Genomic DNA, 26088 nt, shown 5'->3' with positions numbered 1-26088 from the left:
GTAAATACAGGATAAATACTTTAATAGCACTTTCTAACAACACGTCTGGGTCCATTTCTGCCCTGCACAGATACTGTAGATCTTTCAAAATAATTTTAATAATGATTTTGTTTATCAAGTTATTAGTATTATTAATATTATCATTATTATTATGTTATTATAAGGAGTCACGTACAACATTTTTGTTCTGTTTCCCTCTTTCTCGGTTCAAGTAAAAAAATCTGGCTGATCTGTTGTTGTTGTTGTTGTTTTTTATGTCAGATGTCTCCCCGACCCCTACCGCACATCTGTGTCTGCACATGCACACGTACAAAAGGATGACTGACAATATACAGAAAATAATGATAATTTTAAATACAGCAGGTCTTGACTATCATCTTTAATAAACATAAACACAACTGTATATTTTTCACAAGGGAATTCCCCTTCAGCATTGAAGTACCAATGCGCTGAGCAATGCTTGCAGGACCCCCCTCTCGCCATCCCCAACAGACAAAACACTTGTAAAACAGTGTGACACTTTCTCTCTTTCACACACACACACACACACACACACACACGCACACACACACACACTCTCTCTCACACACAGACACACACACAAACACACACAAGCACACCCTCTCTCATATTTACACACACTCTCTCTTTCTCACACACACACAAACACACACTCTCTCTAACACACAGACACACACACACACAAACTGTCTCTCTCTCCTTATTACACAAACACAACAGTGAACAAATGCGCACACACACACAAACACACACACACACAAGCACGCACGCTCACAGATACACACACGCACACATACATGTACGCACACTCACAAAAACACACACGCACGCACGCACACACACACACACGGACACAAACATGCGCACACACACGGACACGCACACACACACACACACACACTGCTGCTGACTGCTCCTGCAGAGGATTCTGGGTAAATTTCTCGTCAGTCTTCAGCTCAGTTTCACTGATGATCCAGAACTAACAAACCCAAACCCAGGGCAGAGCGGCTCAGTGAATGTGGTCTGGACTGAGTGGATGAGGCTCATTGTGTCTCTATAGATGTTGTAGAAGATCAGAGTTCCTGCACTGTGATCCACAAACACTCCTATTCTCCTGCTGAGCGCCTTCACTGGGAGATCAGTGCGTGTGTTATTGTGTGAGAATGTGAAACTGGAGGAAGAGCAGAACAAACTCCAGGACTGAGCATTACCTCCAAACCAACACTCAGCCCCTCTTCCCTTCCTCCTGATGCTCTTATATGACACTGATATAGACACAACACCATCTCCACTGCAGTCAATCTCCCAGTAACAGCGTCCACACACACTCTCTCTGCACAACACCTGAGGCCACACATCAAATCTGTCTGGATGATCAGGATACGGCTGATTCTCTCTCACATTCTTCACCTCTCTGTTCTCCTCAGACAGAATGAGATGAGTGTGTGCTGTATTTGGATCCAGAGTGAGGAAACAGACATCTAAACACAAGAACACACACAATTACAACCGCAGCTGTGTGTGTGTGTGTGTGTGTGCGCATGCGTGTGGGAGTGTGTGTGTGTGAGAGAGAGATTGTGTGTGAGTGTGTGTGTGTCTGTCTATCTGTGAGAGAGTGTATGTGTGTGTGTGTGTGTCTGTGAGAAAGTGTGTGTGTGTGTGTGTGTGTGTGTGTGTGTGTGTGTGTGTGTGTGTGTGTGTGTGTGCATGTTTGTGCATATGTGTGTGAGTGTGTGTAGTCCTACATTTGCGTGGTCCTGCTGTAATCCTCGTGTGTCCTCCATGATCCAGACTGTAAACACACACAGATGGAGAGAATGAGCTGTTTAGTTTCCCCCTCAGCTAATAAGCTAAAGCTAGCACTGAGCTGCTCAGCTACACGCTCCAAACTCTTGAGCTAAAACACACAACACTTGTTGGTTGAGCCGGGATGCACAATGAATGTAACACAGTGCGTTCTTTTCCTCTGCTGTTGGTGAAGCGAGCGCAGATACTGCTCATGTTGATGGAGACACCCTGCTGCAACATTCATTTATTACAGTGATCACACTTAGCTTTGCCATCGTTCTTCAGCACATGCAGCCTTTGAGCACATGTTGCAGTCCATCTCTAAACTATGTTCAGATTATTAAAGCTGCTCGCCAGCGCCCAAGTTCCTGACAGATTAGCAAGTGAAAAATACACATGTGTGCACAGAGAAGAGGAATCCAGATGTTGATTTTAGAACAAGAGTCTGAACATTAATCCAAGTGTCTGATTCCAGAATCTGAATCCATCTTCAATCCCCAACCCTATTCCTGACCTGATATTGTAGGATTCTTCAGCAGAAATGGAGGAAGAAGTTTCTCTGCTCAGCTCAAATGCTGAAACTGTACAGTGTGTCCCGCTTAATGTCACTGTAACTGAGCCAATACACTCCAACATTAACAGAGGAGATTCATTTCACACTCAATGATTTGCTCTTCATAGACATGACTGGAATACTCTACAAGCTGTATCTTCTGTCTGTCCTCACCCCATAACCCTCACAGAAAACTGAAGCTGATCACAAAAGAGCTTTCTAGTGTCTTTTTAAAGCCATTCAGTGTAAAAGCACAAGGCCAGTGCTGCTCCACATACTTGAGTTTGTCCAGTGTGTAGTTTGGATCCTCCAGTTGTTCAGAGAGCAGCTTGACTCCTGAATCTCCTGGATGATTGTAGCTCAGATCCAGCTCTCTCAGGTGTGAGGGGTTTGAAGTCAGAGCTGAAGACAGAAAACCACAGCCTTCCTCTGTCACCATACAGCCAGACAATCTACAAACACAGCAATAGTCCACATCACACAGTTGGACAATCACACATCTCTTTGTGTTGTGAAGATGCTGACTGCTGTTTCTGCTCATGTCAACAGCAGTGATGAACACACACATCCTGATTAGCTCTCCTTATAGACCTTTTTCTTGGCTGCTGCATAGCGACCAGCGTCTTCCAGTAGACTGGTTAGAACTTCCGTTTACAGCGTTTACAATAGGTAATTTGCGCTCCGAAAATGGGTTTCAATAGCATTTTTAATGGATTTAATGTGTTTTTGTGACGCACAACTTAGAAATGTGTCTGTTAAGGACGTAAAGCTGCGTTCACACCAGATGCGGAACGCGCGGATAAATCGCACTATTCGTGCGTAAATAACTGTGTGAACATTTTAGTTTACTTGCTTCATTCGCGCATCAAGGTTACTTCAGAACAGACGAGGGTTTGTGCGATGGGCAGGGCTTCTGTCTGCCTGGTGACCAGGCCCGGCGCTACGGGGGGGCAAAGGGGGACATTGCCCCCTCAGAAAGAGTTTGTGCCCCCCCAGTTTTTATAAAGGATTGTTCACTCAAACTGAAAATTCTTTCTGTCATTAATTATTAACACCCCCGTCGTTCCAACCTTAAGAACCCACATTTAAATATTTTAAAATATATGACATAGCAATTGAATTATGAAAATGGTGAGATTAAAGCTATTCCTATAGTTCTGAGATCCGGTCCCCGCGTCAGGTCTGGTGCGCCCGTAAATAGCCTTTAAAACGCGCACACGGTGATGGAGGCGCACTCAACTCACAAGGGAGAAAAGTGGGTGACATGATAGGAGCAGCTTAATTCATAACATGCTTTGGTTAACTAATTATTTAAACACAACTCTCTTGAGCTCTAAAAGGAAAAAACACACATAAGAAATTTACTGTTAAATTAATTTTAGCAGAGATGCAACTGCCAGTCATTTATTAGTTCGGGAAGATGTAGCCTAATAAAAATGTTTTAATAAAAACAAATAGTTTACTGCAGTCCCACAGTAGGCTACACTATAAATAATATTTTAATTTATTTATCATAATTATTATTAATATTATTACAATTAAACTAAAATTGACAAAACGCAGAACTCTCTGAATGTTTGCTTTCATTTTGCTAAAAAGCGCACTTTTACAGTTGTGTAGAGAAACATCCCTTTATGCAGCAGCAGTCAAGGTAAAAATGCCTTTTGCGTTTATTAAGTCAAGTTTGCAGTGTTATAAATGGAATATAGTGCTTAAGTGGATTTATCGCGGATCAACCGAGAAACCTCACGTGCTGCAGGTAAGCAGAATGATAATCTTTTAAAAGATGTAATTTAGGCTATACTGCTTTTTGCTCATGCAAAATTAAACAACATACAATATATTGTAGATCTATTTTAAGAGCTAAAATACAACATATCAAGTTTGTTTTGACTTGTAGCTCATGGCCCTAAAATGAAAATAACCTGAAAACAAGCTATTAAAAAAAGGCTTAATAAATTAAATAATTAATAAATAAAATTACGGGTAGGCTTAGTAACCTAATGGTTTATGATGGTTTACAATATCACGAAAAAAACACACTTATGATAGCCTAAGATAAATCTTTGTTTTTACATTTAAAATGATGAGAAAAAAAAGTTATGTAGCATATTGAGTTGCGTGTTATCCGTGCCTAAATTTAACCAATTTTCACGGTAATAACATGTGAATTTTGGTATCTTTTTAGGTATGTTTCTGGCTACACTAATGCCTTAAAATGTAACTAAGTAATTGTTTTAAATGACATTAGATTGTATCATTTAGCTTTTCCCTAGCACTGATGTTGGTTGGATAATAGGCTACGTGAAGCGTGATGACTCGGTTAAGCTGATTTCACTATATTTATTTACCGGTTAAATGAATAGTCTGATCGTGGGTCAGCTTGCATGCTTGTGCATAATTTGACGTCTTTACCTACAACTTTAAACATTCATAGGCCTGTTATTTAAAATAAAACGGAAATAAGGAGAATAACATATGATTTAAAGCACTCGTTTGGCACTGAAGCCATCATCCGTCTGCATTAATAAGCGGTAAGCATTACTATCGTTAATAAAATTCGTAATAGCGAAACTGCATATTGTTGTTACTATTAAAACGTAGCCTATATTACTGCCCTAGGTCAGTAACTTAGGCAGTAATGCATAATAATAATAAATGTGAATAAATAACCTAAATGAAAGAAACAAGAGACCAAAATGAGTCACCAGGTCTAGTGCCCCCCTATGGATTTAAAGTGCCCCCTCAGTTTTGACTTCCTGGCGCCGGGCCTGCTGGTGACTCTAGCTTCGTTGCTAAATGGCTAACATGGATTTTATGAAGAAAATAACAGTGTTTATGTGTTTTATTAAGGCTGACAAACAGCGTCGATACATTTAGGTCCATGTCTGAGTCCACTAGATCAGTTCAGAGGTGCAACCAGCTTTATGAGCTTATAAACTCCTCCAGAAACTGAACCTGGATGATGGAGGCTGGAGGATTTCCCCCGGGACACCAACAACAGGCGCACGTCACAACCATGCCCCGACAAGAGCAAGCTCCTGATTGGTTAATGCAGCATGAATGTCCGCTTGAGTTCAGATTTTTTAACTTGAGCAATTCGAGCGTTAAGTGCGTCAAAGGTGCATAGCGCTCAATTTGTGCCGCGGCATTTGCACCGCCCCATTCGCACAATTTGCTTCATTTACGCCATATCATTCCATGTCATTCCTAGTTCACGTGTCTGCCATCAGAAATACAGTGTGTGTGTGTGTTCCCGGATTGTCAGCTGTTAGCTCAGCAACTCTTCAATACACACATACATGCAATACTTCACTGCATTGTAGAGCAAACCAGATTACTGGCATGAAACTTAACAGGTATGTAAGTCATGCAATTTACAAAAATGACCAATAGAAGTCACTACAGTTTGTTTTTTTCTGTCATTTTGAAATGACACTAGCCTATATTTTCACTTTGTCACATTTATTAAATCAGTGTGTTAATGGGACAGTACAGGCTTTGTGTGTGTGTGTGTCAAACATTTTGGCAAATTACATGTGTTTGGGTCGCATTTCTTCAAATGATCAGTCTAGTAGGTGGTGCTGACCGACAACAGTATTAGTTCAAAGATGATAAAAATAGACAAAATAAATTAAAACTATCATGTTAAAGCTGTCTAAATGTGACTGTTTACATGCATCAGCTGCAGACCGGAAGTTCTTAGCATTCTACTTGCGCATACACACAAAGCATAATGGGTAAGTTTGCGTTCTAAATAAAAGGTTTATTGAACAAGCCCTCGCATGAGCTTACACACTCAACAAGGACTCATCTGTAGAAGTGTACAGAGCAAAGACATTGTTCATAATACACCACATCAAGCTGTAAAGTCTGCTGTGAGGAGGAAGAAGACACACTTGAGCTCAGAAGATCATCTTAAAGTCATGTATAAAACACAACAGGAAATGAGCTGATTTCATCATTTATATTGTGATTCTGTTGTGGACTAAAACAAAATGAGCTCAGACAAACACAAAGCCGCTCTCTTCATGTGTTCATCACCTGACCCACAGTCACATTCACACTGATGGTCCATTAGGGGACTTTTATTCTGTCAGGAGAGAAACACCTGATCAATATTCATGACTGCTGACTCTCCTTCACATTCAGCCTTTAGCAGATATTGTTTTAGATGAGCGAGTAATCAGGATTATTTCAGCCAGTTTATCATGAGACTTTTATTTGTTCTCAAGAAACTGAAACTGCACAAATATCAGAGTAGCTCAAACCTTCAGCAGGACACAAAACACCAAACATATTCAGAAATTGAAAGATACTGCAATTAAAGTCAGGCTAAAATTGCAAAAAAAAAAAAAGAAAAGAAAAAAAAAACTACAAAATGTCAGCAAACTTTTTCCATTGTTTTGCTTCTCTTGTTTTTTCCTCTTATTTTAATTTTGTATTCAATATTTTTCTATAATACATAAATTTGACTGTACTAGTTTTGGACCGTTATCATAAGTTATTTTGTTAGATGAGCTCCAGATTTGGCTAACCTTTTGTATATGCACAAATATATTATTGTAGAGCTTCCTATTAAAATAAATATGAATTTAAAATAGAGGTGAGTGAGGGGTGTACTTATATATACTGAACACTGTTTATTGTTCACCCAGAGTGTTTACATGGTCACACAGCAGTAATACAATAAGCATTTAGTTTAGGCTAGCTTCTGCAGATGGACATTGCTTTACAATGCCCTTGATGGGTGAGTGGGGGAGTGTCTGTTGTCTGTGAATTATTCATGAGCATTGTCACTCACGCATACAGCTGGGATCACCCAAATCAATAGCTGCATTTCCACTATCGGGCCAGTGCGAGCCAGGGCTTTTATCGGGCCAGGCCGGGCCAATCGCCCGGGAGGTTGAGCAGTGAGGCCGAAATCATGTCGCGTTTCCACTGTCGGGCTAGTAGCTCGCAGCGCGTCACGCAAACCCCGCCCCCAGAACAACTCCCGAATCGAACGTCACTCAAACCGCCCACTTCAGCGAGAATCATGCAGATAAAGCACACCACATAATCACGAAACTATTAAAATTAGGACAACCAAAACAAACAAATGACACGTTACTGTACAGCAGTACAACGTATGTCTATAGGCACATGCCTGTGTGTTTTCATTCATCATATTTATTTACTCGCCGACCGACTATTGGCATCGAAATCCAGTGGTCTTGCCACCAACAGAGGGACCCAGCACAGGGAGCGCACACATCCATAATATAACACCACATATATAAAATTCTCTGTTAATAACTCGATATAAAATGTATTTTATAACATCCTCTAGACAGACGCTGTCCAACATTCATCCTAAATGCTCCGGAGAGAACTGAAACAGGATTTTTTTTTTCCCTATAGGCTTTATGACACTTAATAGGTGATTCCCTTTATTTAAAGATGTTGCTTATATCTTAAGTAAAGTGTTCAGTGTTTCAGCACATAAGAGCAGCACGTAATAAAATATAGCCTATATTTCATTGCGCTCAGCAGCTATGCACTAATAAAGCTCTTTATGTATTTAAAATTCCTTTTTTTAATTTTACCACATCATATAAAAACATACACACTTGTTTGAGGACACAGAATACATTTTGAACTTTTCATCGGGGTTTTCCCTGATGCGTCAAAAAAGTGCTGCGCAGCTGGAGAACAAAAAAAAGGTTGCCTATAGTTTCTGCTTTCACTCATTCCGAAAATGCTCGGTTTGCATGATTTGATTAATTTCATCGTATCCAAATACTTTATAAATCATATTTAAAGCATTCTCCGATGTTTATTTATTTATTAGAAAATATCTAAAATCTTTTTTTCAAAGAATCTTTTGAAAAATGAAAGTTTAATATAGCTTTGAAACAGTTTGATATAGTACCTAATTGTTATAGCTATAGCTTTTGTTAGTTTTATATTGGTTTATGTATTTAATGTGATTTTATTATATCTGATATTTGTAATTCTTTAAATTATTTCAATATAAGGCTATATTATCTAGATATGACACTATTGTTTTGAGCCTACAAAAGTGGACACGAAATTTGTAAAGTTTAATGCCTTTCTGTTGTATTCATATAGTGTATTATCTCCAAAATAAATAAAAACAATAAAAAGAATAAAAGAAAAAAGCAGCTCGCGGCATCAACAGAGCTGTGAAGGAGCGATTTTTTTCCTCGGTCTCATACACACATACAGGCATCTAAACGTGCACAAACACCTTTTAAACTTGACAAAAACTCTTGAAAACCTTTACTGTCTGCTGAGCCTTTAATATGGTGTAAAGATTAATCTGGGTTATTGAAACATCAAGGAAGATGCAGCAAAGAAAAGTCACTTATAAATTAAAACTACTTTATTATTTCATGCAACAGCCTTACATTTAAAAGAGAAACAGAAGGGCGATCATTTGCAAAAAAGACCCCAGCCTATAATTTGTTCCAGATGTTTTCTTTCCCTTATATATTTATTTGTTTATGTGTTTGGTCCATGTACTCGTGTGCGATCGGAAAACTGTGCCCGCCTCTCCTTTCACTCCGCCCCGAAGCCCCGGCTGGCCCTCTTTGGCCCAAGGTATTCGGCGGGCCGAAAAAGGCTGGCCGCTGGCCCCAAGAAAGCCCCGATTTGGCCCGATTAGGCCCCGGAAGTGACAGTGGAAACGCATTTGGCCTTGGCTCGCTCGCTTTAGGCGCGATAGTGGAAACGCGGCTAATCCTAACAAAATAAAGATCATTGTCATGTTTTCTTTGAATGAGAGCACAGAATAATTTCCACATAATTGTGCAGTAAATATTCTAGTCTACAAGACTGCTTACTCTAAAGTCTTGTTCAGGCACATTCAGTGTGGTTTTTGGATCTTATTTCAGCTACATTTTTTCTCTAAAACCTACTAACCACACATAATATTTGTTTTTAAAAACACAAGCATGTACTTCAATATTTCTCACATATTATTGTAGCTCAGTTTGTTCTGAATACAAATAGAACACATGTCGGCCAGTACTGTGTAATAAGTAGCTAAAATCAGCACAGATGTCAGGGCATGTCAAAACATCTTTGGGGTCCCAAAATCACCTCAGACCCCTGAGGGTCAACTACAGGTAAAGTATGAGCAGTGTGAAACATAATTACTGATAAACCAGAATTCCTGTTATCTGGGTTTAGTATCACCCAGGATTAACATGTTCAAGCCCTAATATGAAACTGTCTGTCTGTATTTGTTGAGTGGAGAATCATTTACCTCAGTGTGTCCAGTTTACAGTTTGGACTCTTCAGTCCATCAGAGAGAAGCTTCACTCCTGAATCCTGCAGGTCATTGTTACTCAGGTCCAGCTCTCTCAGCACACAGTTTGAGGATTGTAGAGCTGAAGACAAACTCCCACAGCACTGAACAGTGAGATTACAGCTCTGTAGCCTGTGTAGGGGACAAAAACAATATGTATGTGTTGATCTGGTGTGTTTAATAGTCTGAAGCACATATGACTATATTGACTGGTTTAACTTCACTAATTAGTGAACACATCTGGTGCTTTAAGCTTTAAATAGTACTTATGTCTATAAAACACAATTAAATGGCTTCCTTCAGATGTTCCAATAGCCCAACTCTTTATTAAACACCTATCACTGCGAGAGGAATTTTTAAAAATTGTTTTATTTATTATTAGTTTAATGAACAAACTAATGACAATAATCTTCTGTAGCATCTTTAAAAGTTGCATCTTAAAGTAATTTACAGAATAAAGTGAAAAAGATGCGTATATAACAGAAATATAGAAAATAAATGAATATATTTATTGTTGTTTATGTGTTTTTGTTTCTAAAGATTCCTCCATGTCAGTGATCAGGACTGCCTGTCCTGTTATCTTGCCTGCAGCTCTTCAGCCTTATCCAGCCATGTCCACCATTTCAGTTGTCTCTAGTACAGCAGTTTCAATCTTCTCTAGTACATCAGACACAGTTTCTAGCAATAACGGTATGTTCCCACATAGCAAATGTTTTCTGGCCCAGCCACACAATAACTTTTTCCTCGGCCCAAGTACCGCAAAGAATGACGGCCCTGAAGTGGCCCATAACTGGATTAAAGACAAGAGTCACACATGGGCCATAACCGGCCCGAATATCAGCCAATTTATCACCCTGAACTGGGCCAAAACAGGTTCATTATTGGTACCGATTCTCAGCCATAGGTTAACCATATCAACACCACCTTTTAACCAGAAACCCCAAAACTGAGCCATAACCCAGCCCGATACCTTAACCATGTGAACAAATAAATCACAATAAGTCTTAATTCTCAAAATGTGTTTATTTAACAATAATGCACAAGCCATAGAAAAATATGATGGCTAGAATTGTTAACATAACTGTGTGATAGTTGCCTAAACGACATCGGTTATAACTTAATGAATTTAAATGAACACAGCACAGAAATCAAAATAAATTACACTACCTGTCAAAAGTTTGGGGTCAATTTATTTATTTATTTTTATTAATTTAATTTAATAATTTAAATAACATTATTCCGTTCATCAAGGTGGCATTTATTAAATGTTAAAATAAAAAGTTAAAATGTTAAACATTTATTTATTACTTATTGTATGTAGGTTCAAATTAAATGATTACTCCAGTCATTATTGCTTTTATTATTCATTCATTAATTTTCTTTTTGGCTTAGTCCCTTTATTAATCTGGGGTCGCCACAGCGGAATGAACCGCCAACTTAACAAAGCATATGTTTTACGCAGTGAATGCCCTTCCAGCTGCAACTTATCACTGGGAAATGCTTTTATTATTATTACCATTAATAATATAAATTATAATAGGTGATGCAGTGGCGCAGTAGGTCGTGTTGTTGCCTCACAGCAAGAAGGTTGCTGGTTTGAGCCTCCCCTGGGTCAGTTGGCGTTTCTGTGTGGAGTTTGCATGTTCTCCCTGTCTTCGCGTGGGTTTCCTCCAGGAGCTCCGATTTCCCCCACAGTCCAAAGACATGCGGTACAGGTGAATTGGGTAGGCTAAATTGTCCGTAGTATATGAGTGTGTGTGTGAATGTGTGTGTGGATGCTTCCCAGAGATGGGTTGCGGCTGGAAGGGCATCCGCTGCGTAAAAAATTGCTGGATAAGTTGGCGGTTCATTCCGCTGTGGCGACCCCAGATTAATAAAGGGACTAAGCCGACAAGAAAATGAATGAATGAATGATAAAATTAAACAAAAATAAATAAATTATATTTGTTAATGTGTATTTGCACATTTAAAATGCATATTTGTTCAGGTCAAATTGATTTTTTGATCCTTTCTGAAAAATGAAAGCTGTTAGCCCAGATTCGGCCCACATCTAACTCACATGTATTTCATGTGTAATATATATATATATATATATATATATATATATATATATATATATATATATATATATATATATATATATATATATATATATATATATATTTTTTTTTTTTTTTTTTTAACCTATAGCTTGTTTCACTGACTCAAAACAATTATTATTATTATTATTATTACTATTACTATTATTGTAACTATTATTCTTATAATTATTACATATGTTTTAGAGAGGCACAGAGAGAGAATAATCTTGCCTGGATATTGTGGATCTTGTGGATATCGCTACACTGATCTGGGCCACACACCTCCCATCCACAATTGGCCCAAATGTAGTTTACCGTCATGCAACCAGTGCCATCATTGCAATACATCGCCCACATTTGGCTGACATTATGCATGCCAGCAGTGCCATAATGAGGCCACATTTGGGCCAAGTCCGTTTGCTATGTGGGTTGTAGCGAGGACATAAACAAGGATGTAAACCACGGGAAATGCTGTTTGGCACCGCAAACAATTGAGCTAAACATTCATATTTATCCATCAAACCGCTGTAAACACACACAATATTCAGCAGCGCTGCAGTGTCTCTCTATGCTGATGCTTTCTTTGCGTTCTACATCTCAGATAATGAACTAGCAAAAGATATAAGAATGTTTCATATTACTTACACATGCTTATTCTGAATATATGTGAAAGACACTTGTCAGATGATATTTTAGAGAGCAGGCGTGAGCTTCAGCTGTGTCAATTTCTGTCTGATTCAGACTCACACTGATACGGCTAAAAGCTACTCTGACTGATAGGATTTGCACAGCGAAAAAAGTGTGTGCTTGTAGAGCCGTGACACTTTTCCTGGTGATGTGGAGCCGATCTGCAAATTACAGCACAATACATTAGCTGACCATTCAGAGCCTCTTGAGGACGGGCCTTTCAGAGGAACTAGGACATATGACATTTGTTTTCATGTTAGCTGAGTAGCTGTATATAATCAAAGTCAGATATATAAAAAATAACCTGATTTTCTACAATTGAAGCATAAGCACGCATCGCATTGCATCTTCTCAACACAACCAAGCCTTAAAAATACACTCAATAGTTGGAGAAGTTCTTAAGGAGAGTGGGAGATCGTTCCAGAGTCTTGGAGCTGCGACCGAAAAAGCTCTATTACCTCCACATTTTGAGCATGAACTTGCAAATAGAGTTGACCCTTAGAGTTAAGAGATCTCAGAGGTTGGTGTAGATTTATTAGCTCAGAAATATACTCAGGGGCCATGGAGGGATTTAAAAACATACAGCAGTACTTTGTACTGAATTCTAAACTGGATTGGCAGCCAGTGTAGAGAAACCAGAACGGGTGTAATCTGCTTTCCTTTTTTATTTCTGTTAAAGGGCCATGAAATCCCCTCGTTTCAGCAGGGTGTTTTCACACCTTTACTTTGGAAAAAGTCAGAAAAGTGGGCGTGTCCAGCTCTGTTTAGGGGGGAGTGTAGGAGGAACTAAAGTGGGAGGGTGTGGGAGTGTCTATTTGGGCACGCGCGAGTTTCAGTCAAAATACACACAGGAGAAAGTGATGGTGTTCAACCTACATGGACATCTGTAGTCGAATTATTTGCCAAATTATTAAATGTTGGACTTTAATTGCAGTTTGGCTCTTTCATTCAGGGAATTCATTCATGCCCCTCGCGACAAACGAGATATTTGATTCGAGGATCTGCTCTAAGCGTGTATTTTTCACGCAATGTTTGATACCGCACGGCGAATGAGAGAAAAAAAAACTCTGCATTTTCCGGAAACTTAGATGCACACGGCAGGTAGCGTCAGAAAGACGCGTGTGTTATTCCGGTCACAAAATGCGGTGCTAATATTTTTGCACTCAGTGCAATAGTTAACTTAATTCGATACGAACAAACTGAATAAACAAAGAGCACTGGTCGCTCACTTACCAAATCTGTAGAGACAGGACAATCACCAGCAACTAGAGCTGCGTCTTTATGAAGAGAATACTACAAGCGAATCCGGATCTCAGCGTTTGCAGATGGGAACAGCTCTCAGGTAAACAATAATCCTCCTTAGACACGTAAGTTATTGTTGTCGCGCGTCGCGTACACTGTTAATCCACACGTGATCCAGATGAGCTCTCACAGAGAGAAAATGAAAATGAAACTTAACTGCAGCAAACTATAAAAGCAACACTTCACGCTTGTTTTGCCAACACAACGTGGCGTCTCTGTGGTGTAAACAGTGACACTAATGAATATTAATGAAGTTGCACAATAGAGCGCGCTGATTGGTTTGAACCAAGCCTTACTCATGCATTAATGCATCACACTGTAAGACGTAATAAGACTCACGCTGGCACAGACGCCCAGTCTGCACGCTGGAATACACGCTATTATGTCATGACCGTGACGCAGCTTCAAAAATTAGTTTCAAACAGGAAGTATGAATTTGCTTGAAATAACGCAAAAACAACCAATTTACACTTTTTAGTGAAATATATGTGTCCTAATAGTGTTTTTAGCAGTGTGGGACACATATACGACTGTCAACAGCTCAAAAAATGTGTTTTGGTGTTTCGTGACCCTTTAAAGGTCTGAACTCTTTAAAGGAATGTATTTTTCAGGAAGCAATGACAAATTGCCAATAGAATCTGAATATTTTTTACCAAAATCAATCAATTCACACTTGTCCTCCTTCAGTTGGAGAAAGTTATTCACTAACCAATCTCTCAGATCAGCCAAACAATTAAACAAAGCCAGAAGGGAGAACTGATCCTCAAACTTCATGAGGAAGTAGATTTGAGAGTCATCAGCATATAGACAGTAACTTATGCCATGCTTTAAAAAAAATTAAAAAATTCCCAACGAAAATAAGTAAAGGGAAAACAAAACCGGACCCAGTATCAAGCTCTGCAGAAACCAAACACTAATTGAATGACAGAAGAACAAGAGTTGCCCAAACTGACTGATAAAGATCTATCCTTTAGATATGAAGAGAACCATTCCAAGGCTAGACCCTGGATACCAGCGTGTTCTCTAGGCTGATTAATGAGGATGTCATGATCCACTGTATCAAATGCAGCAGTGAGATCCAACAATAGAAGAACAACAGGGCCACCTAAATCAAGCTCCAAAAAGACATCTGTTTTCACTATCCTTAATCAAAATTTCTAATTAGTCACATCTATGGTTTAGACGCTTCCTTAGAAAATAATACAGGGAACAATAAGTCGTCATTTGTGGCTGTTTATTGCAGAGTTAGTTAAAACTGATATGAAGTATACAAAATCAAACGACTTTGGCCAACAAACACTGAAGGTGAGGTCTAAAGACCATGTGCTCCCAACAGGCTCTTCTCCAGTAGGCCACACCCAGGCCTTTTAAGCTTTCACTAGCCTGCAGGGGGTGCTAATCTCCAAAATAAAATAAGATTAACAACACAACCCTTAAATAAAATAAACAAATGGCTCCTACAGCATCATTTAAAAAGCCTCAATAGAGCGGACTTTGTGCTATGACCAGCTCCAAACTGACTGAAATTTATCAAAAACATTATTATTAAACATGAAATCATTCAGCTGTACAGACACAATCTTCTCTAAAGCCTCTGAGATAAAAGGCCTGATCCACGGGATCTGCCCTGGTTTACTGTCCAGTAATCCCTGCCTTGGCTTTGTCCTCCTCCCTGTCCACCTGCCTGTCAGTTTACCCCTCACCTGTCCTGTACCCTGTCATGGTTTCATTAACATGGTTGTCGTTTCCATGTATTCTCTGTGTTCACCCCAGTTTTCCCCAATGTTACCCCTGTTAGTTGCCCAGTTTCTTGTCACTCCTCTGTTAACTCACTAGTCTCTGTTTGTTTAAGCTCCTCTGTTTCAGTCATTATGTGTTGATCATAGTTTGCTGTGTGTGTGTATGTTTGTCTTTCTTTTTTGGTCTTGAGCTCTGTCAGTTTCTTTGTGTATGGAATATATTAAACATTAACACTGCACCTAGTTCCAGCTCTTCCATTTGCTTTTACTGCCTGCATGATAAGAAGAAGATATAATAAAGAAGAGAACTTTCACCTAATAACAAGAAGGTTGCTAGTCCGAGTCCCAGCTCCAGTTTCCCCCACAAGACATATGGAATAGGTGAATTGGGTAAACAAAACTGACCATAGTGTGTGTGTGTGTGTGTGTGTGTGTGTGTTTGTGTGTGCATGTGTGTGTGTGAATGAGAGAGTGTATGTGTGTTTACAAACATAATAAAAAGTATTAAATGAATATAAATCCAGAACAGCCGAAGGGTGGTGAATGAGTGAGTGATTGACCTTAATAGGAAACACTACAACACTAGTGGACTCAAAAGGCAATGTCAAATATTATCCATGAACAGGGACACAAGTCATTGTTACTTGATAATTACCAGCATAGAGAAAGTCAAAATAGACAGAATAGAGAGAAAAAAAAAACATCAGTGTGATCATTCCACCCTTACCAGAAATGATTTTAAAGGTGCTGCATCATTTATAGCTGACTTGTGTGCAATTTCCACACAAAAGAATCAATACAACACATACAAATCCCCATGTCAGTTATAAAATGATCCTCCATGAGGGAAGATAACCACAGATGCTGAGCAGACCTGAATTTTCAACTGTACTCTTTAAATATGCGTTTACCTCATCAATAACATCAGCTACTGATCATAGATAATGTACTTTAGTTTATTTGCGGTTTTAAAGAGATAGTTCACCCCTTTACTCATCAAGTGCTGCCAAGCCTTTATGATTTATTCTGCTGAACACAACAGAAAATTTTTTGAGACAGATGAAAACCATTAGCCATTGACCTCCATAATAGGAGAAACAAATGCTATGTAAGTCAATGGTTACAGGTTTCCAGCATTTCTCAAAAAATCTTTCTTTATTTTCAACAGGAGAAAGAAACTTTTAGAAAGGTTTAAAACCCCTTGAGGGTGAGTAAATGAGGAAATGTACACTCTTGGGTAAACTATTTCTTAAACAACCACTGCCAATACATTCATCTGGATATTATTAAAACACTAAAATATTAAATAATAAACAATTATCAACAGTATTTTGATGTGCAGATGACATCAATATGGTGCATGTTCATTAACATGATGTATTATTTAATTTTAGCCAATGTATATCTCTTAGATTAAAGCACTTAGACTTACAGAGCTCTTTTGGAGGATTTGATGACTGCTGATAGTCTGATGAGACACTCGTCTGATCTCTGGAATTTCTGAAGCTCAAACTCCTCCAGCTCCTCCTCTGAGGTCAACAACACAAAGACCAGAGCAGACCACTGGGCAGGTGAAAGGCGAGCATATGACAGACTTCCTCTACTGAGGTGAGACTGAATCTCTTTCAGCAGAGTTTGGTCGTTCAGTTCATTCAGACAGTAAAACAGATTGATGGATCTCTCTGGAGACAGATTCCCTTCAAGTTTCTGCTTGATGTAGGCAATTATTTCCTCTTTGCTCTGGTCTCTGTCATCCTGCTGTGTCAACAGGCCTCGTAAGAGTTGTTGATTGGACTGGAGTGACAGACCGAGAAGGAAGCGAAGGTAAAGATCCAGATGTCCATTCTCACTTTCCAGAGCCTTGTCCACTGCAGCCTTCAGGAAATCAATCTTGCCTTTAGTTTTGCTTTTCTGTATGAAAAACCATCCATGCTTCTTGTCATTGTCTAGAATCAGATGTTGATAAAGGGCTGCAATGAACTCCTGAATGCTCAAGTGAAGAAAGCAGTACATGGTACCAAGAATGATTCCCGTCTCCTCCTTAAAGATCTGGGTACACATGCCTGAGTACACCGATGCCTTATAGACGTCAATGCCATAGTCTTTCAGATCGCTCTCATAGAAGATCACATTGTTTCTTTTCAGCTGCTGGAAGGCCAGTTTCCCCAGTGAAAGGATGAGGTTTGGATCCCAGGAGACATCTGCTGTGTTTTCTCCATCATACTTTCTTCTGCTCTGCTGGATCTGAAAGCGGAGAAAGTGTGTGTACATCTGTGTCAGAGTCTTGGGAGATGCCTGCAGTGTTTCAGCATGAGCCCTGTGTTTCAGTTTCAGTATGTTCTGGAGAACAGTGGCTGAAATCCAGCAGAAGACTGGGATGTGGCACATAATAAAGAGACTCTTTGACTGTTTAATGTGATCAATGATTTCTCTGGCCTGATTCTGATCTGTGAGTCTCTTTCTGAAGTACTCCTCCTTTTGGGCATCATTGAATCCTCGTATCTCTGTCAGCCGGTCGATACAGTCAGCAGGAATCTTACTGGCAGCTGCTGGTCTGCTGGTGATCCAGATGAGAGCAGAAGGAAGCAGATTTCCCTTGATGAGGTTCGTCAGGAGAACATCCAGAGAGACTGCTGAAGATACATCACGACACGTCTCATTACCAGCAAAGTTCAGAGGAAGACGACATTCATCCAATCCATCAAGGATGAACAGGACTTTGGATCGTGTGCTTCTTGTAAGGTTCAGTCCTTTAGTCTCTGGGAAAAACTGAGTTATGAGGTCTTTTAAACTTTGTCTTTCTTTCTCCTTTAAGTTCATCTCTCTGAATGGAAGAGGAAATATGAAGCTGATGTCTTGATTTTCTTTCCCTTCAGCCCAATCCAGAACAAACTTTTGCACAGAGACTGATTTCCCGATGCCAGCAACTCCTTTTGTCAGGACAGTTCTGATCTGCTCGTCTTGTTCAGCTGCTACAAACAAATGTTTGCATTCAACCTGTATCTCTAGTGACTGATGATGTCTGGAAGCAGCTTCAATCTGTCTGATCTCATGTTCAGTGTTGACCTGTTCACTCGCACCCTGAGTGATGTAGAGATCTGTGTAGATGTTATTCATAAGTGTGGAGTCTCCTTGCTGAGCAATTCCTTCAAACACACTTTGATATTTCTTCTTCAGGCCACATTTAAGCTGATTAATGAAGAACAGGTCATCTAAACACAGGAGCAAAGAAGCAGAGATTTAGTCTTGACTTATTTTTAAGTGTCAGTCTGACAGATCACCATGAGTAGGGCCAGACAACATTTTCAGACATTGTTTGCTATTTCTGAGGAGAATTTTGTAAAATATCTGTAGATTACAGCGGAATGATTTTGGGAATATCATATCTTTGGTATTATCATAAATAAAAATTAATTATATAAAATACTAAATAAAAATAACACCTTTTTAACTTGTAAAATAATAATATTTAATAATATGTAATCTTTATGATAAAAATCAAATTAGGTCCACTTAATTTCTAAATAAAGCAAAAGTCTCGTAAATAACAGATCTACTAAAGGACAGAAAATATAACTTTATAAACTGTACTGTAAATAAATCTTATGAACATTTTCATATTAGTCAACAATATTACTGAATTAATAAAAAAATAATTAATTAATTAATTAAAAAATGATGGGCTAAAGATCTGTGTAAATCTGCAGGTTCCTGTGGTTATAGCCATGATTCTCTTACCCACAAGAGTATCAGCAGCTTGATCTTGCTTCATCTCTCTCAGGAAGAAGAGTGTGAGATCAAGAGCTGCTTCTGTGATTCTGCTTCTGTTCTCATTAAAGTCTTTTACAAACTCTTGTCTGTTTTCTGCTTGTAAGATTTTCTTAAATTTCTCCAGTTCATTCTTCAGAAATCTGATAATTTTGCTCTCAAGATTCTATGATTGAAGAAACAAGAAGAACATTTAACCAAAACATTCGGTAACACTTTATACAACTACACACTATGAACCATTTATTAAGCATTAGCATCTAGTGAATCATTATCTGTTAAACATTACCTCTACATTAATAACCGTTAGTAAGCAGTTTAGAACTGCAGCTACAAATGCTCTATTCTAGATTTACAACCACATTTATAATGTGCTTAATAATTGCATTTTCATGCTTTGTTAATGATTTATTTTCATTAAGTATCACATTATTTACAAACCATTTGTATTTAAGAGTACACTGTTAAAAATTGTCTCGTTAAAAAACAGTAAAATACTGGCAGCTGCAGTTGCCAGCAATGTACTGTTATTTTACAGTATGTTGCTGTAAAAATACATGGACTACATTGATTTACACAATACTCAAGTGAACTCATTTTGCCCACCTCAAATTGGTCGACTGCTGTATGAGTTTATGAAGTAATGTGCTATACATGCTTAGAAGTATACTTACAATGATAACTTATTTTAGTTAATTAGAAAAGTTTGGTTTAACTCTAATGTCTTATATTTCACAACAGCACACATACATGTAAATTTGGAATCTTATTAAGATCTGGTGATGTTCATGTTGCTATTAAATGACAGAGTCTGTTCTCATTTAGTATAATAAAATTTACTGCTCCTATTCAATGTTAAATCTATTTTTTTACATTATACGTCTATATATGGCAATGATTTCTGTAAGTTTTTAAGAATATCTTGGACAATAACACTGCTCTATGGTGTAAATTGACTCAAAGAGACATCAATAATCAGCATATGAACCTCAATAATGGTGACAACTAACAAAATTAACAGTTTAACTCACAAACAGGCAACTGAAAGTCTAAACATAAACAACAGCAGAATCAAACACAAATAAAGAAAACTGTTAGACCATTATACAACATTTATTTATACCGCAATGCATGCTGGGATATTTGTACAGTGCCACTCCCAGCATGCATTGCAGCATGAAACATTTGAGATGTTACCATTGTTGAAATACAAGGTCAGATTCATGAGGTCTGAGTGTTTATTTGTCATAACTGAACTGTTTTTGTATGTTATTTCTTAACTGTTAAGTAATTACGGAGGTATCTTTTCTGTTTCCACTTCTCATTAATTAAATTAATACCTGCAACTAAGCATAAAATCTATTGCATTAGGCCCTTCTTTCAGATTTATAACAAAACATTTATCAGAACTAATTTCAGTCAAATAGATTTCTCTGTTTATTGACTTCCCAACTTTATTGCTATAATACAAGTGTTTTGTTAACTCTGTATTACAGCAGTTGGAAAATCTTCTTAAATAAGTTCAAGGGTGAAGAGCCCAACTAAACCAGCCCCTCACTCCATTATGGTGACACAAAAAACACCTTAATTTCTGTTGGATCTCAATGAGAATAGTATGGAAGTCCAAGCAGTCAGTAATAAGTGTGTCTGCTGTTGTTTGTGGAGTTGTTTAATGATCCTCTGCTGAGACTGAAGCTGTTTTATTTTATTTAATGTTGTAACTCAAGTCACTGTTTGTGTTTCTTGTTTATTTTCTTCAGTAATTGTGATTATTAACAGCAGGTGTTCATCAGTGTCTGAATTCACTCATTAGTGTTCATTAAAACTGTCAGGTGAACTATATTAGTTAACTAGTGTATGAAATAGTGAACAAGGACACAAAGCGTGATTTCAAACACAGACTTCAAAACATCGAATCTGAACTCTGTTAGCTCACAGTTTTCTGCAGTTGGTTACTTTCTCGAAAACAAAAATGTTACCCACAAAGCATTGTTTTTAACAGAATATTACTGTTTAAGTGAAAAAAACATTATTTTACTGTAGAATCTGACCGTTTTTTAACAGCAATTTTTTACAGTGTAGTTGGTGGTTTTTAAGATCATTCAGAATGAGTTAGTAAATGATTAATAAACTATTGAAATCAACATTTATATATCTTATTATTCAGGCATATAGTAATAGTTAATTTGTATGTTAATAAATGCTTTATTAACTCAATTTCATGCAGTTTTGTGAGCTAATCTAAAGTGAGGATTAGTTATGCTTTATAAATCCCTTATAAATGACCATTAAAGGTTTGGTATCAAATGAATGATAAAACTGCAATCTTATCTAAAAAATTACTGTAAAGTTTAAACATTGCTGATTAACAGGAGTGTCAAAATATGACATAAAATTGGGAAAAACAACAACAATATAATAATTTAACAATATATTAGGAAGCAATGTTTAAACTGTACAGTAATTTTATTTTAGATAAGGATGCAAAGATACATTTTTTATTTGAAGTACAGCTTCATTTGTGTGTTTTCAAATGAATAGAAATTAATAAAGTTGTTTATTTTCTTTTTTCCTGTTTAGAATTTAACTGAGCCTTTAACAGTCATTTATAAGGGATTTATAAAGCATAACTAGTCCTCACTTTAAATTAGGTCACAAAACTGCATGAAGTTGAGATAATAAAGCATTTATTAACAAATAAATTAACTATTAATATATGCCTGAATAATAGGAGTTATAAATGTTCATTTGAACAGTTTATTAATCATTTATGAACTAATCCTGAATGATCTTAAACTACTCTTATATAACTGTTTTGGAAATAATGTAATAATTAAGTATTGAAAAATAAATCATTAACAAAGTATGAAAGTACAAGTATTAGGCACATCATAAATGTGGTTGTAAATCAAGCGTAGAGCATTTGTAGCTGCAGTTATAAACTGTTTACTAATGTTATTAATGTAGAGTTAATGCTTAACAGAAAATGAATTCACTATTTGCTAATGCTTAATAATGATTCATAGTATGAAGTTATTATTAAATGTTACCAAACATTAATTTGCAACTACTGAACAATTACAAATACATTATAATACATCATACTACAGGACTGTGCTTTATTTTATTGGCTGATTAACAATATAGAGTGTGCAGTTATTCTCAGATGAAGTAGATTCTGGCAGGCATTGAGCACATTTATGAATGCAGAATGATTTTAATAATTTTACAGCTACAGAAGCCAAGTCATATCAAAACACAACTGAAGGTTTTGGATTTGTAAGATAAGGATTTGTAATGATTTGTCTTATAAACAGGAGCAGTTTGAGAACAAAAATCTGTCTAATGTCTGTAATGCAATATCTGAACAGTGGCTTTAAATGTGAAAACATAAGCATCTCAGAGAGCATGTTTTTTGTGTGTTTAAAATAACTAATAATTTGTGTGTGTTTAAACTCTAATAGACACCTAAACATTGATGTTTTAGCTAAAACAAGGCTTACATTTATCTGTCAGTGAAAATATAGAAGACATGAAAGAATAGCCCAAACTAGACTAGTCATCAAATACACATGAATGAATGACTGCACGTGTGAAGTCTGTCTAATCTTTGTATTGTTAGTCTAGATTTGGATTACTTTTAAAGTTCCACAAAAGCTCAAACTTAGCCTTTAGTCAAGCCATCCTCATTTGGACATCTATTGAACCAAAATAATATGCAGAATAATTGACTAATCCATTCATTTCTTAGAAAATAATGCACACAGAGGGGTAACAGAGACTCCACGAGAATCACAGTTGTGCATTATTTTATTATAATCCAATGAACTGGAGTCAATGATTACTTAAATTAATTGCTTTACATTTTAATTAAGCAGTATATTTTTAAAATAACTATTTTTCACACCTGGAAGATCCACTGGAGATTGTCTGTGAAACTCATGTGTACCCGGTGAGTCTCGTCTCCTAAATCTGCTGACTCATATTCAACACTGTTAACAAATAAAACAACAGTAATTATACATTTAGCGGCAAACAAACACAGACAAATCTTACAAACACTGAAAATAATACATGTAGTGCTCATAATAGGGAGGTAGTGGACAGATTTGTTACTTGAGTTTTCTGTTACATTGAGCTGAGAAATCACATACTATTGTCTCTGTCATTAAAAAGCCCTGTCAACCACAAAGTCAGCTTTGAAATAAATATTTGATTTACAGTTCATTATTACACAAACTTTTAGCTACAAAACAACACAGCTACATTTACCTTCAAAAGCTTGACCTTTATTTAGATATACTTACAAAACAATATGGTTATAAACTTCTTCAAAACATCTTTCATGTTCCACAAATGAAATAATCAACATAAATCTGATATTAATATTTAATAAAAGATCCTCTGAATAAGACGCCAGGTGTCTGTAAATGTCTTAATGAATCACTAAAGTCATTTGATTAATCCAAACAACTGATTTATTCAGGAATGACTCTCTTTACTGAATTGTTGGTTTACACAAAACTGTTGATGTGAGCATGAGCAATAATGTAAAACACACAATACCTTTGTGCAGATGATGGTGTTTCCCCACTAAACTCTGGTGGATTCCCTTTTGACCAGTCACTCTTCAGAGACACAGAGCTGGACACACATGATCCTGATCTCACACTGAACAAACAAACACACCAGAGGAATAAACTGCAGGACAAACTTCAGTCTCCTTTAGAAGAGTTTATCAGACAAATAGGAGTTTGTGTAGTTTAATTAAGGGCAAACTAATCATTGGCTCAACCATAAAAAACAAAACATTAATAAAAATAAATGACAAAAGACAAAAAAATAAACAAAATTCCCTTCATTGAACTACACATTAAGTTTAACATGTATATCTGTATTAATCTTTGTGTATTGCTAATGTTTGTGGCTTATGTTTGTGGCTGTTTTTACCCCAATGACTTCATATAATGAAGCAATATCAGCATCTGATCATGCAGTTCTTATTGGTGCTGGTTGGAAAGAATTTTTACTGTTGATCAGATGTCAGCATTAACCCTTTAGATCGGCCTGAGCTGAATAGTTTCTGCATTTCATATGGAGTTCATTGGAGTAAAACCACAGATTAGTGTGTGCACAAACACACTTACTGTGTTTACTGTGTTCTGACAGCTGAGGGGTTTATTTTAAGGTTTTCAGACATATCAAAACAAGTGTGCAAAGGTCTCTCTTGTACCTTTACACAACAGGCTTTAAACCAGTAGATCTCCAACATTTTTCACCAAGTAGCAGCTAAGAAGAAAACTGTACCACCATTTGATCAGGCAATAGCAACACAAATAAGTGCATTGTTGTTGGTCTTTGTTCTTCAGACAAAGTGTTGAAATAATGGTGCAAAAACAGAGTCAATACCTGTGTTTCTCTGAGAGAGAGTCCTTTACTCGCTCCTCTGCCATACTGTAGCTAAAACACCAATGCAGACATTAGCAGAGCTTTGAGGAGACAATCATATATATATATATATATATATATATATATATATATATATATATATATATATATATATATATATATATATAAAATGAGTTACTCTGACAGTAAAGGGTTAAATGCAGTGTTGTTTAAGGATCGTCAGCTTGTTGTTTTCAGCAGCTTTTCTTCCTGTTCAACTGGAAGGTCTGCTTTAACTTTACTTTTGATTTGGTGACTCTGAATGTTTAGAGTTATATTTAATGCTGAATTATTGGACACTATTGAGTCAGTCTGATATAGAAGAGCACAAACACTTTAAAGAGATTAAAAATAAAGCTTTTAGACACAGTGTTTAAATGAGCGTGTTTGACTCAGTGTTTAATCTGTGTTTGAGGATTTAATCTTCAGGATCAGACATTTAAATCACACTCACACATATAAAACCCCTTCATCATCTCCACAAATCAGCGTAATGTAGAAGTGTTAAACTCACATGCAGAAGTACAGACGCTCTTGTGCAGCAGGAACACAATCTGAGCTCTTTCACTCTTTCACTTCACTAAAACACACCTGTGTGATCTACAGGTAGATCCTGAAATATTATTGGCTCCACAGAGTGATGCTGACATGAATATTCATGAGACTCTCCTGACTGTGGGTGTGTCCTTGAGACAACACAAAAACAACTGGAGCTGAAGATATCTGTGCAGCTTCTCTGAGCACGAGTGTGTTGAAGGAATATAAAAAAAGTATAATATAGTATATATATATATATATATATATATATATATATATATATATATATATATATATACACACACACATAGTGTAACATAATATATATGAGGTATATGAGAATAGAGAAAAAGGTATTTGAAATAAAATCCAAGAGCTCTGAAAAATATTTAAAGCAATGTTGGATCAATAAAATAAGATTACAGATGGAAATGGAAATGAGTACACCCCTTACAGATCTCTCTGATGAATTATTACTTTCTCTCAGATGCTGTTCAATAATATGTGTGTTTATACATTAGATTAGTCAGGACTGAAGCCAAAACAGTTTAATTTCGCTGAAATGTTCATTCATTCATTTTCTTTTTCGGCCTAGTCCCTGATTTTTATCAAGGGTCACTACAGCGGAATGAACCGCCTACTTACCGGAGCACCTAGAGCAGTGGTTCTCAAACTGTGGGCTTCCTCTTAGTGGTACGCGGAGGAATCGCCAAATAATGAAAGAAACAATTAACACTTTTAATCCTTTGATGGGTAATATAACATCGATGTGATCAGCATTGTCTGCTTGGTGAAGCGTACGATCACAACGCTGTGCTTAGAGTGTTTATTTAAGTGCTTTGTGACATA

The 26088-nt window shown here is 37.2% G+C and overlaps 1 protein-coding gene across 1 annotated transcript; it reads right to left on the bottom strand.

Annotated features, from left to right (window-relative positions):
- Window positions 1-364: 364 nt before the first annotated feature.
- LOC108183677 (NLR family CARD domain-containing protein 3-like) lies at window positions 365-25297 on the bottom strand. Its single transcript, NM_001445206.1, has 10 exons — window positions 25217-25297; window positions 24664-24714; window positions 23821-23925; window positions 23162-23246; window positions 19225-19420; window positions 16919-18698; window positions 9636-9809; window positions 2641-2814; window positions 1767-1813; window positions 365-1502 (listed from the first exon to the last, which is right to left on the bottom strand). The coding sequence occupies exons 2-10, from the start codon at window positions 24705-24707 to the stop codon at window positions 973-975; spliced, it is 3135 nt and encodes a 1044-aa protein (NP_001432135.1). The 5' UTR covers window positions 24708-24714; window positions 25217-25297; the 3' UTR covers window positions 365-972.
- Window positions 25298-26088: the final 791 nt, after the last annotated feature.

The sequence above is a fragment of the Danio rerio genome, chromosome 4 (assembly GCF_052040795.2).
Source record: "Danio rerio strain M-AB ecotype USA chromosome 4, GRCz13ab, whole genome shotgun sequence".
Lineage (NCBI taxonomy): Eukaryota > Metazoa > Chordata > Actinopteri > Cypriniformes > Danionidae > Danio > Danio rerio.
The sequence above is the reverse complement of the archived record's forward strand: the minus strand, read 5'-3'. Positions and strand labels throughout refer to the sequence as shown.